Source organism: Schistocerca americana, chromosome 2, assembly GCF_021461395.2.
Source record: "Schistocerca americana isolate TAMUIC-IGC-003095 chromosome 2, iqSchAmer2.1, whole genome shotgun sequence".
NCBI lineage: Eukaryota > Metazoa > Arthropoda > Insecta > Orthoptera > Acrididae > Schistocerca > Schistocerca americana.
Window position 1 is genome coordinate 874,519,015 of NC_060120.1, and position 15,420 is coordinate 874,534,434.

At 38.4% G+C, this 15,420-nt stretch overlaps 1 protein-coding gene across 3 annotated transcripts in view; it reads right to left on the bottom strand.

The window, feature by feature from the left end:
• LOC124595771 (Ig-like and fibronectin type-III domain-containing protein 1) overlaps nt 1-15,420 on the bottom strand; it is a 1,092,366-nt gene that overhangs the window by 58,809 nt on the left and 1,018,137 nt on the right. For all 3 annotated transcript variants that reach the window (XM_047134656.1, XM_047134654.1, XM_047134655.1), the window contains 3 exons: nt 11,733-12,075; nt 6,755-7,082; nt 739-911 (listed from right to left, as the gene is read on the bottom strand). In XM_047134656.1, coding sequence (XP_046990612.1) covers nt 739-911; nt 6,755-7,082; nt 11,733-12,075 — 844 coding nt within the window. The remainder of the gene's footprint in view (nt 1-738; nt 912-6,754; nt 7,083-11,732; nt 12,076-15,420) is intronic.

The window sequence follows — 15,420 nt, forward strand, 5'->3', positions numbered from 1 at the left end:
TTCCTTAATTTACTAGCAACTGCAATGGGTTGTTATTCTATAAATGTGTTCCTCAGCTGTGGATGTTTACCTGATTAAATAAGTCTCACAGAAAATACCCTTCATGTGCATAGCATGTGATATCAGGACTGCTCCTGATTAAAATTTCAGAATTTTATTAGGTCTTACTCAGTATTTATGCTCTGTTTGGTCTATTTTTCCTTTGATGACTACTGACAGAAGTCCACATTTTATAGCAGTTATATCAGGCACTGCTCTTCCATTATTCATTAAAGAGTGAGCAATAACAAGCCATACATTTTGTTTTGTAGCTGTGCCTTTGAATCAGAGTTTTCTTGTTTAATGTTGACAAATCCCCAACTTTCTTATCAGCCACTGTAAAACTGTTGATCTATGGCTACTTAACTGAAGTCCATGATTATTTTGATGTTAAATAATGCAATACAGTTGCAGCATACCCTAATTAATTAAACTATGTTTTTCAATCAGCTGTTATTACAAAATGGCAGAAAGGTGGGCTTTCTGGGGGGAAAAAAACCAATAAATTATCAAGTGCAAATTATGTTCTTTAGTTGTGGGCTTCTCTTTTTCTGCCTTATGTCTGACAACTCTCCTAATTGTTGTTTTCTATCTAGGTATTTACCATGGAGGTGGAAACACACATGGTATTACAATTTAAGGTGGGACACAGATATTTTAACAGATAATTAATTGAAGATGTCAGGATTAATGTCTTACATTGTCAAGCTTTAGCACTGTTTCGTGCATCGAGGTGTTGTCCACTTTCTGGTAGTGAACAATATATCCTGTAACTGTGCTGTTACTTGGAGGCTCCCACTCCAATGTTATGCTGTTGTCAGTGACAACAGTTGCATGTAGTTCATTAATAGGGCCAGGTAGCAGTCCAGTTCCTGAAATAAAAGGGCTGTTATGTAGTGTTTCTGTGATTTTTTTCAGTTTTGAGGTTTGTAAATAATTTAGGAGTAAAGAAGACCACTCAGTCCTGTTAGCTGTTCAACAGTCCTCTATTGCTACAAATGAAGACACAGACACTGTTATTCATTAATAAACATAAGAGAATTCATTCAGATATTCAACTAATATGAAACAGACAACAGACATTTACAATTGACAATATTTGATAAGGATAGTGTGCTACTCACCATATACTGGAGATGTTGACTCACAAACAGGCACAACAAAAAGACTATTAAACACATAAGCTTTCGGCCAGAACGGCTTCTTCTGAAATAGACAACATACACACACACATACATTCACAGAAATGCAACTCACACACACATGACCACTATCTCTGGCTGCCCAGGCCAGACTGTGAGCAACTGTGTGCGCATGATAGGAGAAGCAGTCTGGGTAGGGATGGTAAAGAGGAGGCTGGAGTGGGGAGAGAGAGGGAGAGCAGAGTATGGGTGGGGGACAGAAAAGTGCTCTTTGTGGGTGCAGATCTCCTGTGCCTTATGTCTCCGCTCACCCACCACCTCACTGTCCAGATCAAGAGGAGCCTTCCCCTCATGACTCAGTACCACTCATGTCCTGAAATGAGGGATGTCCTACCTGCTATCCTCACCATACCACCCACAGTGGTATTCCGCTGCCCACAGAACCCACACAATATCATCATCCATTCCTACACAAGCCCTGCTTCCAAACCCTTGCATCATGGCTCATATCCCTGTAATAGAGCTGGATGCAAGACCTGTCCCATACATCCTCCTAGTGCCACCTACTCCAGACCCGTCACAGGCACCACTTATCCCATCAAAGGCAGAACTACCTATGAAACCAGTCATGTTATCTACAAGCTAAGCCACAACCCCTGTGGTTCATTGTACATGGCCATGTCATCCAACAAGCTGTCTGTCCACATGAATGACCCCCCCCCCCCCCAAAAAAAAAAACACTGTGGCCTAGGAACAACTAGATCACCCAGGTGCCAAGCATGGTGCCCATCACAACTTCTTAATCTTAATGTCTGCTTCACAGCCTGTGCCATCTGGTTCCTTCCTACCAACACCAGCTTTTATGAATTGCATGGATGCAAACTCTCCCTGCATTCTATCCAATGTTCCTCTAGCCTTTGTCCTTACTTACGTATCTCCTTCTGTACTCCAGCTCCAGCACTACACAACCTTCTATTCCACAAGCACACCCACAGTCTTTCTACTTCTTTCCTCTCCTGCTACCCTCCCCCCTCTCCCCTTCCACCTGGCTGCCCTGTCCTCTTTCCAACTTGTCCCTACACTATGCTCCATTATGCTCCTACAAACAGCACTTTACTGTCCCCCACCCATACCATGCTCTCTCTCTCCCCTTCCCCATCTCAGCCTCCTCCTTTCCCCCACCACTCAGATCGCTTCTCCCATCATGCGTAGTTGCTTGCAGTCTGCAGCCAGAAACAGTCATTGTGTGTGTGAGCTACGTGTGTGTTAATGTGTTTATCCATGTTGTCTTTTTCAGAAGAAGGTCTTCTGTCTGAAGGCTTACACGTTTAGTAGTCTTTTTGTTCTGCCTGTCTGCAACTCAGCACCTCCTTTATATGGTGAGTAGCAATCCTTTTCCCAATATTGTTACTGCTCCATACTGAATTTTCCATTGTTAGATACTGGGTGGTTATAAGTAAACTTTCCCTATTTAACACATTATAACATAGAAACTAATTACCGTATGAGTACCAAACTTGGCAGTGTTAATGTCCAGAGTATGGGGTGAATGATTCTCATGTATCACAGTGTCACTGTCCAGTTCCATCTACGGCCACCAGGTGCTGTGTTCAGTCATTGTGATTCATAGTCACACACACTTGACCAGTCGCAGTGCACTTGTTGATATGTCAACACGAGCTTGGACAAAAGGAGCAGGGCATTATTGGTGAAGCTCTATTATCAAAGTAACAGTAATGCTGCAGCTGCACTTTGAGAATATCACTGGCTGAAAGAATTCTGGATGGGTCCTCTTTCTCCGCCTGAATCAACTTAGAAAGGGCATCACTCCAGGAAGAGGCTGCTGACTGGTTGCACCACAGGTGGTTAATGAAATCACTATTGCTATGGCAGACAACACTGCATGCAATACTTGATCATCAGGCAGTGCGCGTGCTGTGTCACGACAGTTGAACATCCTGTGGTCCACTGTACAGAACGTGTTTCAAACCATTCTCAAATGGTATCCATACAAGATTCATATTACATAGCTGCTTGCATCACAGGATGTGCAACAACATGTTGACTTCACTTTCCACTTTCTCGCAAGGATTGAAGTCGATGAGGGCTGGCCCTGGGCCATCCTATGGGTAGACGATGATGAAGCTCAATTTTCTCTGATGGGTGAGGTGAACACACAGAATTGCTGAGTGTGGGGATCTTCACCTCCAGTCACTACACATGAAGTTCCTCTGCTTGGTGTATGTGTCACCATATGGTGAGGCTTCATGGCTATATTCATCGTTGGCCTGTTGAAGAAAGGACGTGCAATGTGACTGTCCAATGTTACTGCGATATGCTTCACCAGCATGTCACCCGCCCTACTTGAGAGAGGCACATTGAAATCAACTGTTTTCATTACTGGTGTAGTTCACCTGCTTCTCTGAAACACGTCTGGAAATGACCGAATTATCAGCCAATCATTTCCAAATGCTTGGCGAGGACCATCACCTGATCTCAGTCCCTGTGATTTCTGTTTGTGGGGCTACCTGAAGGACAGGGTTTACTAGTGGAACGTACACACATGTGCTGATCTTAAGTGCAGCATATCAAGAGAAGTAGCCAGCATACCTATGGACATGCTTCGTTCTGCTGTGCAGAGTGCAATCTTGCACTTTCAGACTCTTCTGGACACTGATGGGCACCGTATTGAGACTCTTTTGTAGCAGTAATGGTACCAGTATGTTATGGTATGTTGTACCATAGTAGCGCATTAAAATTGTTACAATTGGATTGGGTCTGATTATTTCTCTTCCCCACGTCCTTGACCTTAATGCTACCAAGTCTGGTACTCATACGGTAATTAGTTTCTGTGTCGTAATGTGTTAAATAGGTAAAGTTTAATTATAACAACCCAGTATTTAAATAACTGAGTAAGCATCAGTCCCCTCCCCCTCCCCCTGCCAACAGCAGCAATATGATAGTTTGTACAGGGGGGAGGGGGTGCAAGATCTGTGGAGCATGGAGTATTTTTAATATTTTGGCAAGTTATCATTAAAAAGGTCCATTTCTGACCCCATTAAATACCTGCATAATATCAACTTTTCAATCATTTTCCTGAAATAGAAACACTAGAATGCACTTTATTTTTTCCTTTCCTTGAGAGCTGACGGGGGTGGGGGGTTATGGGCACCTTGCCACCCACCCCTTTCTGCCAAGGTAGCAACTTACTATATTAAATACAGCCTGTGAGATCACATGAGTGTATACTAACATAGTAACAATTTTCTTAAGTTTATTACTTTTTCAAGGGACAATAAAAATGTTTTCTAAAAGCAGACCTAATGACTATAAGAAATATAAAATGCAGCATTTCCAGTATTTCAACTACAAATTGTGTCTATTCATGAACATTCATAGTCATTATGAAGTCTGGCAACTGGAAGCTATTTGCCAGACCAGACTCAAATCTGAACACCTGTCATTTGATTTCAGTGCTCTGTAACTGACAGAGTGCCACACACAAATTACAGCTGTCCAGATATGAGTTTTGGCTCAGCATACAGAATATTAGGGAAGGGAAAAACTCATAATTTATTTACTTATCGGTGCCTTATCTTGAAAGTATCTTTGCGTGTACCATTTTTAGGATGCAGTGTGGAAGATGTGAAGTTTTTGTCATTTTGTTGATGGAACCACTATCCGATGAGTCCTTTTCATCTGATGAGACCTTTTCAAGGATTTACAGTTAAGTATCAATAGAATTACTCCCTAATAGTGTTTGTAGTTAATAGCAAGAGTGAATTTATGAAGAAATGAGCAGTTCACAATGACAATACCACGAGGGGGGTTTGAAAAGTTCTCGGAATCACCATGAGAGGTCAGCACTAGCACAATGAGTTGTTCACATGATATTCATTGGACTGTTGCCTGTAAATGTGTGCCACATCAGTGCTCTTGGAAGAGAGCTGTGGTGGTGATGTGGTTCTGTTGTTGTTCCCACCAAGTCAACTGCGAAGATTCGAGCAGTGATTAAGTACTTTGTAAAGAAAGGTATGAAAGCAAAGGATATTCATGCTGATTTCCAGAATACACTGTAGGACTCTGCTCCTTCATATTCAACTGTTTCCAAGTGGACAAATGAATTTAAATTTGGTTGGGAGAGCTTTATGATGATCCACCCAGTGGTCGGCCAAGATGTGTCACTAATCCAGAAATCATTCCAAAAGTGCACAAAATGGTCATGGAGGATCACCGATTGAAAGTGCATGAAATTGCTCATGCTTGCCAGATGTCATCTGAAAGGCTATATCACATTTTAACTGAAGAATTAGAATTGAAAAAATTACTTGCGAGATGGGTGCTGCGACTCTTGACGAGCGCCCGCACACATGTGCTGTCACCATGGCAAAATTACACGAACTAAGGTATGAATTGTTGGCACACCCACCTTATTCACCTGATATGACTCCATCAGACTTCCGTCTCTTCCCAAAACGGAAATTTTTTCTTGGTGGACAAGATTCACATCAAACAAAGAATTGATAGCCGGAGTTGAAAACTATTTTTCAGGCCTGGAGGACATTCATTTTCAATATGGGATCAAGGCACTGTAACATCGTTGTGCCAAGTGCATTAATCTACAAGGAGACTCATTGAAAAATAAAAAAAGTTTCAGTGATTTAAGTATGTTTTTTTTCTGTTCAGTTCCAAGAACTTTTCAAACCATCCTTGTAGAAGCTTGAATAATTTATCTATCAAAAATAATAATGCACTCAATGTTGAACTTCTTCCCTATTGTAACAGTAGGGCTCAAAGTTCTTTTTGTTGTCTCACTTATTACACTCTTGATGTGAGAGCTCATCATTTTTTGTGTGATGCTCATTGTGGGATAATTTGATAGAAGAAGTTGTCTCTAGCTGTTTGAAAACTGAAATAAGTACATGGACTGTACTAAATATAATAGAAAAAAATTGTTTGACAGAAATAGCAGATGGGGTATGTAATGACACTAATATCAAAAGTGAGATCCTGAAACATATGATTTCTGTGCATTCTGTTGTCCCATACTTAATATGTTTGTAATCACTGACATAGTTTTTAATCAAGTGTATTGTAAGCCTTTATTTCACTACTGAGAATTTCAGACCTTTACTGTGACTGTTTTCTGGTATCATTTGCTATTATCAGAAGTTTCTGAAATTCTTTAGTGTTTTGAAAATTTACTCCTACACTGTGTGTTATCGCAATTGCTACAGCATCTATTGACAGAGCTTCTTCACTCAGTGAAGTGGACCTTCCTGAGGCTATACACAATAATAAATTTACAATATCATACTGCCTCCTATGATCATAGCACTTGTGATTGCTAGAAATAATCAATCCTTACAACAGAATAAATTTACCATTACACAGGCACACTCTCCTTAATATGTAGTGACTGTATTTGCACCATGTATTTTTTTCACTTTTCCAGATATATTGTGGAAAGGAAGTTATGCTACAAGAATTTTTATGATGTCTGATGCAAAAATACCACACATAAAAAGTAGATGACTACATACAAACATAGTGATTTGACATGTTTTACAAACCTTCCTCAAAGCACTGAACAATGTTCCCAATGTATGGTATACAGGAAGTGGCAGTAATTATAAGAGAATCTGCAACAACTCCAGCACACAGCGGAAGGCAAACAGGTGGTACGCCGCGACGCATACAGCAGGTTCCATGATTGCGTCCACCAGCACCACAACGCAACAGTTTGTGGAGTTCTGATCCACACACTCCTGCCAGTGCTCTGACATCTGACATACTGGCATCATATGAGCAGAGTGGCAAACAGCTCTCACTCAAGTTAGCTGCTACGCAACAGGCTGTCACATTGTAGAAAGTAGATGCCTCAATTTTATCTTCAATCACCTAAAATAAATTTAATTAATATATGTGAAATGAACTATAGACTTGTCTGTCATAATTAGCAATCACAGTCTACATTATTTATATAGGTTATTATATAAACTATGTGAAATGAACTGCTAGATTAATATTTTTCATATTTCATTGAAATTTTCACTGGTTATAGGCCCTACAGCTTATTCATTGAAATCTTGCCACCATTATTCTCATTTGGTTTTTTCTCCATTATGAGGAAAAACAAGGAGGGAAATGAAAGTAAGGAAAAACTATAAAACTCTGCTGTCTGAAACCATTAATGATTTCAGTTAAATGTTCCAAGAGTAAATATTGGCCGATTCAATGTATTTCAGTGAAATCAGTGAGATTTTCAGTAAAGAAACTCTCTTTTCAAATACAGTAAATCACATTAATGGATGTCTTAATGGGAAAAAAATTAATTTAAATATTCCAGTATAATGAGTGTTATCATTTTCTCACACTCATTTGTACTTTTCTGTCTTGAGCTGTAACCATCTGCACTGGGCAATGATATATTACAGAGACACGTTTCAAAGAGCACATAAGATATTAGATTGTGGCAGCCTTGCTGGGAATCTTAAACACTTTATAACTATATTTGGCTTCTTATTTGGAAAAGAATCAAAAACTTCACGAAAATAGCATTTCTTAGATCTCATCAGAAGAACTGGGAGAACCCACAGTATACGCAATTTAAACCACATTCTTGATCCTCTTAAAATGAAGGGATTTACTACACTCTGTAATAACTCAGGAAATGAATACAGTATGAAATTTCATACTGATTTGGAAAGTCATGCTGTAATGGATAATGCCACAGTGAATTCAAACACTAAAGTGAATGCTGACATTGAAGATATGTTGAGTAAGCTGGAAAAGCTGGGACAGATGAGCACTTCCTCAGAAAACAACAAACACCCAGTGTAAGAAGACAAAGAAGAAGATCCTCTATTCAGTCTCTATTCCCCCCCCCCCCCCCCCCCCCCTATGCCTGTGTTATGAAGTATTTACGCTATTGGATATCTTATGAGGATGAGGTGAAATGTTATCAGCCTGGTACAAAGGAAACGTTGATTTCAATAAAATTTTGTTTTTTTGTACATGTTGTGTAATAAGTAAGCAGTCAACGTGATCTGAAGAAAAGTAACTCCAGGTCAGATTCTCAACAACATTAGGAAAATGATAGATAGCCAGTCTCCGTAAAGATGACTCGAGTTGCAGACAAGCACAATGAACAGACTGCTACACATTATAGCTTTCAGCCAAAGCCTTCTTCTGGAAAGAAAACACACACACACAAAAAGCAGAAAGCAGGGGCGATTCTAGAAGTTGGTCAAGGGGGTGGCTAATGAGGGGGGAAGGGGGTTTGGGGAAATGGAATATCACTTAACAAAAGGAGTGTAGGGGTCCTCCACCAACAAACTGGTAAAATTTGGTGTTGCTTAAAGTAGTTTTTGGTAACTGTTTTGGAGTTCAGGGTAAAAACTGTGTATCAATAGATAATAAGACGCCAAGTTTAAGTTAAATAATATTTATTGGTTTCGATAGTAAGCTATTTGCTACTCTTATTCTTTTATTAAAATGTGTTTGAAATATATTGCAACCTATATTGCTACATAATTATGAAAAAAAGATTGAATCTGTAGGAATAATATATTTGCTTTTTCTGAAGTCATTTTATCCAGTGTAATATGATACTCCATTGGGGGGGGGGGGATACACCCCCATAGCCCCCCCCCCCCCCCAGTCTTGACACCACCCCTGCACACAAGAAAGAACAGTTCATGCACACGACTGCTATCACCGGCTGGAAAGCGTTAGAGTCGAAGCTGCCGATGGTAGTGCTCATGAGTGCATAAGATGTGCTTGCTTGTGTGAATATGTGCATGTTTTCTTTGCTGAAGAAGGCTTTGACCAAAAGCTATAATGTGTAAGAGTCTTTTTTGCTGTGCCTCTCTGTAACTCAACAGGTCATCTTTATGGTGAATAGGAATCAATACTTCTCCTATTATTGTTGATCTGAAGAACAGTTTTGTTTACACGGTTTTTTAAACTAGTCTATTGTGTATGTTTTACTTCCTGGAATACCATTCTGGCATTTATTAGTTTCTTTTGTATGACTTATTGTTAATGGAAATTAATCCAAGATTGGTCCAAGTTTATAAAAAAAACTTCTTAACTTTCAAAATTAAGTAATGGGCACTGAATCCAATGTGGCCATACTTTTCAAAAAGATGCTCCACACGGAGAAAGTCCATTGCTGCAAACATAGAGGAAACCCAGTGCAGTGTAGGATTTTGGGTGGTATTTTTAAATCAGATTGAGCACCTTCTGACTTATGTGTATTACCAAATTTTATGAAATCTGTGGCCAAAAAATGCTTCAAGTCCAGTGGAAATGTTATGACAACTGAAAATGGATAAACTGCTTACATTCCAGAATTGCACCCCAGAGATAGCGTCCTCTTATTGGAAAAGCACTGGGACGTGGGCTTTGACTTAAAAAGTTACTGGGGCTAAAATATACCTTTTCAAACAGAACAAAAACAGTCTTTAAATGCCAGACTGAGAACTTTTCACTTTGCTTTCACATTATACAGTAGTTCACTAACAAATGATATGCCAGCAACTCAGTAAAGGTTTCAACCCTCACTGTTTCAGTCATCAAATCCTAATGAAGGAAGCAGTTACAGTTCTTTTGCAGCTGGTGTCACACACCATGATACCTGGCGAAGCCACATAAAGAAGTTAACACAATAGTGAAGTGCCTGCACGGAAGTTTTCAGTTGCTTATCTAGTAAGAGGTTCTTCATACACTGCTTCTAATTATTTCTTGACAGCACTTCTGTATACTACAATGTGTCCGTAATTCCTGACTGCTCATTACATGTAAGTGCATTGAAGACTACATGAGCATCCATCCTACTTGCTGTACTCATCTCCCCATCTACCTTTTTCAAGCAGCTGCTTTGTGGAAAAATAGTGCTGACATTGCAGAATTATACAACATGGTAACTAAGCTTTGTTAATTAAACTAATACACAGGAAAAGCCTGAATTATATCAATTCTTATCTATCTCAAATTAAGTCTAGAGAACAGTCACATACTAAAAATATATGACATTCAATTTTTGCTCCTTGTTAAGTAAGAGGTATTCAGGCATAAAGTTCTTCAATATCTTTCTCATCTTTCCCAATTATCTGTTTTTTTTTCTTATTTTTTTTTAAAGGCCAGCCACCAGCACTTCTAATGTCAAAGTGCCGATATCTGTAAAATAAGGGCAGTACAATAAATGCATGACTCTAATGCCATTTGTCAGACATAATATAGACAAAAGGTGCATTTCCAGGTGTACAGAATATTCAACAGTACTTTTATGTGCACAGTATTTTAACAAGTGAGACAGTCATCCCTGTGAGGAACTGCAAGCAACTAACTGTCTTGGATATACAAGGGGCTTTCAGCAAGTAATGCAGCACATTTCTCCCTTGGCCAGTTTTGGTTGAAATTTTTTAAGACGTCATGGAATGTTCCTGCTACATCCCCTTTACTTTCATGAAGTTCCAATAGGTGGCAGCAGTTTACGTAGCCTTCAAAATGCTGTCTATAGTCGAGGTGTATTCTAGGTGGAGAGATGTTATTGAGTTTTTTGGCAGAAAACCAGAGCATCATAAATTTTCATAAGTGCTTCCAGAATATCTATGGAGATCTGGCAGGCAACAAAAGCATGGTGATTTGTTGTGTGAGGCATTATTCTGTTTGATGTCCTCCCTCATGGTGCCACGATCAACTCTGAATTGTATTGTACTGCCATCAGGAATCTGAAGAAACAACTGTAGCATATTCATTGCACAGAAAATGTAAATGAACTTCTCTTTCTTCATGAAATGCAGGGCTTCACATAAGTCTGCACACTCAAGAGGAGCTCATAAAACTTCACTGGGCAGTTCTTCCTCATCCTTCCTACTGCCCAAATCTCACACCTTTTGACCTCCATCTGTTTGACCCAATAAAGGATGCACTCCCTGGGAAGCAGTACTTGGATGATGGGGAAGTAATTGATGCAGCAAAACATTGGCTCTGATCCCAATCAGTACAGCAGTACAATGCAGTCATACAGGTCCTCCCAATAAGGTTGTGTAAGGCCGTTGCACTAAACAGAGATCATATTGAAAAAAAGGATTTTGTATCCAACAATGTGGGGAATAATATGGTTACTGGAATCCATTGAAAAATTAAGTAGCCGGCCGCGGTGGTCTAGCGGCTCTGGCGCTGCAGTCCGGAACTGCGGGACTGCTACGGTCGCAGGTTCGAATCCTGCCTCGGGCATGGGTGTGTGTGATGTCCTTAGGTTAGTTAGGTTTAAGTAGTTCTAAGTTCTAGGGGACTTATGACCTAAGATGTTGAGTCCCATAGTGCTCAGAGCCAAAAATTAAGTAGGAAAATGGAATCATGCATGAAACTGGACATCAGGAATATCTTACAAGGAAAATGTTGGACATCAAACAGGCTCAGCTGGAAACCTGACCAATAACAATTGGACACAATAAGAATAAATGCAGAAATGTATTTTTTAAAAATGCATAAAAAGCAGTCTTTTTTTAGCACATTTGAAGTATTATATGTTATTCTTACCTGACTGTCTGTTCTAAAGACAATTCTTGCGGAAGGTTGCCCAACACCATGTGCGTTAGCTGCTTCAACAAATACTTCATAATCTGAATCACTATGCAGGTTTTCAAGAATAAAAGGTGGATGCACATTGGACACTGTGTGGTATTCATTGTCGTAGACTGCCATCCTCCTGTACTTAACATTGTAAAAGAGAACCGTTTCGCCCAAAATCTTAGGTGGATCCCAGTGAATAATAGCATACTCTGTTGCAATGTTGGAGATATATACTCTCTGTGGGGCACTTGGAAGTACACCATACCCTTGAAGAAGGCAGTTTGTGTAGTCTCCCATATATTTCAGGCACCTGCAGAACAAGAAAATGTCAAACAGATAATATTCTGTTGTTTCTTAGAAAATAAATCTATTTCAAATTTGTGAAAGTGTGACTTGCGTCCTTATACTCTGGTCACTACAACAAACCACATTTATTTGAGTACCAAAAAGCTGCAAGCATTAAGTACAGGTATGAGCTGTCTGCATCTGTATAATATGTGTTTTATAGCACACTATAAAACATGTAATGGTACTCTGAAACTGACAATTCTTCTGTGGGTATAAGCAGAAAAGGGAAAAATAAAAATCATGAAAATGTAACAAATGAATGGCTAAGTAGTTTACACTTCAAAGATAAAGAAACACACCTAGATAAAAAAATGAATGCTGAACATAGTAAAATGTGGTTACTTCTGAAGAAACTCTTAATTCACTTCTGTGAAATGAGATTTATTCATCTCATTATATACAGTTTTCAAATTATTTGATTTGTTGGACAGGGAACCTGTCAGGATTCACAATGAAATATTTTTATTAGATGAATTAAAAAGTTTTACACTATTTTGTATATAATGCTGTAGTACAGCTGCCTAATACTCATTTACACATCTGTGCACAACACTAGTAACCTCATGACATCTATTGAATTCTCCCAGAAAATAATGTCATAATGTATGACTGACTTAAAGTGACACTGGAAGACTGTATTTTGGAAACCATTAAAAGTCCACCTAACAAATGCTAAGCTTTTTAGTTTATTTACTAAGTAGTCTATGTGTACCTTCCAATTCAAATTTCTGTCAAGATTTAGGTCTAGAAACCTTACATGGTTTGCTTCTGTGACCTCCAAATCATTACATGTTATTTTCATGTCTCTCTGTTGTAACAGCTTAACAATATTATGAGAAGGTAAGTTGCTTCCTTCTCATAAGATTGTTACATTCCATCCTGAGCAACTTTCCTTCTCATAATATTGCTACATTCTATCCTGGATTTTTCATTGTTTGACTGTTGTAACAGCTTAGTTTCATATTGTATCATCTGGATTTTATTGATATTCCATTTTAGTTCATTTTGACAGTACAGGGATTCAAGTTTTTCTGTAGTATTTTTGGCACTTTGTGGATTTTTTGGGGGCATCTTACTTTCAAATATAAGTGATGCACTATTCGCAAATATGACTGAATTAACAGCAGTAATAGGTGGAAGGTCATTTATACAGAACAGGAGCAGATAGGACCCAATATCAAACCCTGTGAGACTCCTTGGGAAACCTGATTTCCTGCCAGAGAGGTAATTACATGAATTTAATATAATGTTTGATTTTTGCTTCTTATGTGTTAAATATGAGCTGTAAAGCACTGTCACTGATCCCACACCAGAAATTTATGGAGGAGTAAGGAGTGATTTATTGCATCTAATGCTTTTATTGGATCACAGAATACGCTTGTGACTGTGGCCTTTTTACCCTTTTCTAATGTGGAGCATGCATTTTGCGTAAATTCACTTACGGCATTTAGTGTGCCTTTTCCTTGTTGGAAGGCAAATAAGATTTTAACCATTTTTCAAACACTTTATATGACATTTGTCTTGTCCTGGTAGGACGTCATATCTGCTATATAATAGGATTAGCTATAGTACAATTTCAAATATCTTGTTTTTTTTTACTTTGGCTGCTAAATATGACTTAAGAACAGACCATAGTGCTTTTGTCTTACACCTGTATTGTAAGATGTTATTGTTGTTTGTCAGTTTTTCAGTTATAAATAAACTTTTCTGAATACAACTTTATGAAATTCAACATACATAACAAAATTGTGGTATTCCTTTGATTTTATAGGTCATCTTGAAACTGTCTGTCCCTAGCACCACAGATTTTTATTCCCAGTTTAATCCATGTAAGTTGACTGTTTACCTTCATTAAGTTTTAAGAGATAAAGATTCATTGAAGACACCTAAATATAGTTTAAGACCTTTTCATAGTTCCTCATGCTTGAGCTGTAGTGATCTACAGCAACAGCTTACAACACTTAATTTATTGCAGAAATAACCTGTATGACATTCGCTGGAAAATTTTTAATACAGATTTCTTCAGATTTTAGTTTCTCTGCTCAATAAACAGAGTTAAGTAATAAAAAATACACAGTTATATGCAGTAGTTATTTGCATTTACATTTATTCATAATAAATTTATCAGTGCAACTCAGTGTTTAAAAATAAACCAGATTACTGATTTAAATCACAAAATTTTGTAGATTCACTGCTTTCAACTAACAGGTTTAAGTAAAAGTCAGCTGCAGTCACAATTTATTTCTTATTTTCTTTCCCAGTGTTTTCTGAGAAGCAATGCAATTTAGCTCATAAATTATTTGTTACTGGAATTCTGGAGATTTCTATACATACTATGTTCAAATCACTTAACTTCACTAGGCAACTCTCAAAAGAATGAATTTTCAATCTGTAGTGGAGGGTGCACTGATTTGGACCTTTCTGGCATGCAACCAAAACTGTATGCCAGATCAGGGCCTTTGCTTTTCAGAGGCAAGTGCTGTACTGATTGAGTGCCCCAGGTTCTAGTCCAGGTCCAGCACATAGCTTTAATCTGATACTACCTTCATTATTTTGAGCAGAAGATGATTTAAAGCTTTTAAAAAATTTTTTCATTTCAATGATTTAAATTGTCTCTTACTTTATAATTTATTGATCTTCATCAAGAGTACAGGAACCTCCATCACTTCTACACTAAGCAAAACTTTTAACACAAGAGTCTATTAACCAGCGTTAATTTAAGCATATACTTATGATGTTTACACATTCTAAATAAATAATTTTAAGTTAATCAACTTTAGAATATCTGCGGTATATAAGTCCTTCTATTACTCTTTGAAATTCCAGTGTACAAGGGGAGCTTTTATGTTCTTGACTATGATTCGAAGTGCATCCTGTATGTTGTACAAGGATTTGAACTTTAATAGTGGCAACTATTTATTTACAGCTCGTACAAAATAGATATGTGTTTCTAAGTTTTACTGAGCTCCAAAGTAGTCACCAGCATTGTGTATAACCCATTGCCAGTGATGTGGAAGTCATAGGATACTCTTCGCAGTGCCAGTTATGTTGACAGTTCAAGCGTCGCAGTCTATTGCTCGAAAAATTTTGTAGCAGTACTGAAGTGAATGCTGTGAAGTGTTTCCTTCAGTTTAGATATCGAGTTGTACCTACGAGGGCTTAAGTCATGGGAGTGCAGTAGGTGGTATAGCACTTAGCAGCCCCATCAGTCAAACAAATCAGTAACAGTTTGCACTATATGTGCTTGAGCATTGTCGTGCAAAATGATGGTCAGGCCCTGCAGAAAGTGTCATCGCTTCTGTTTCTA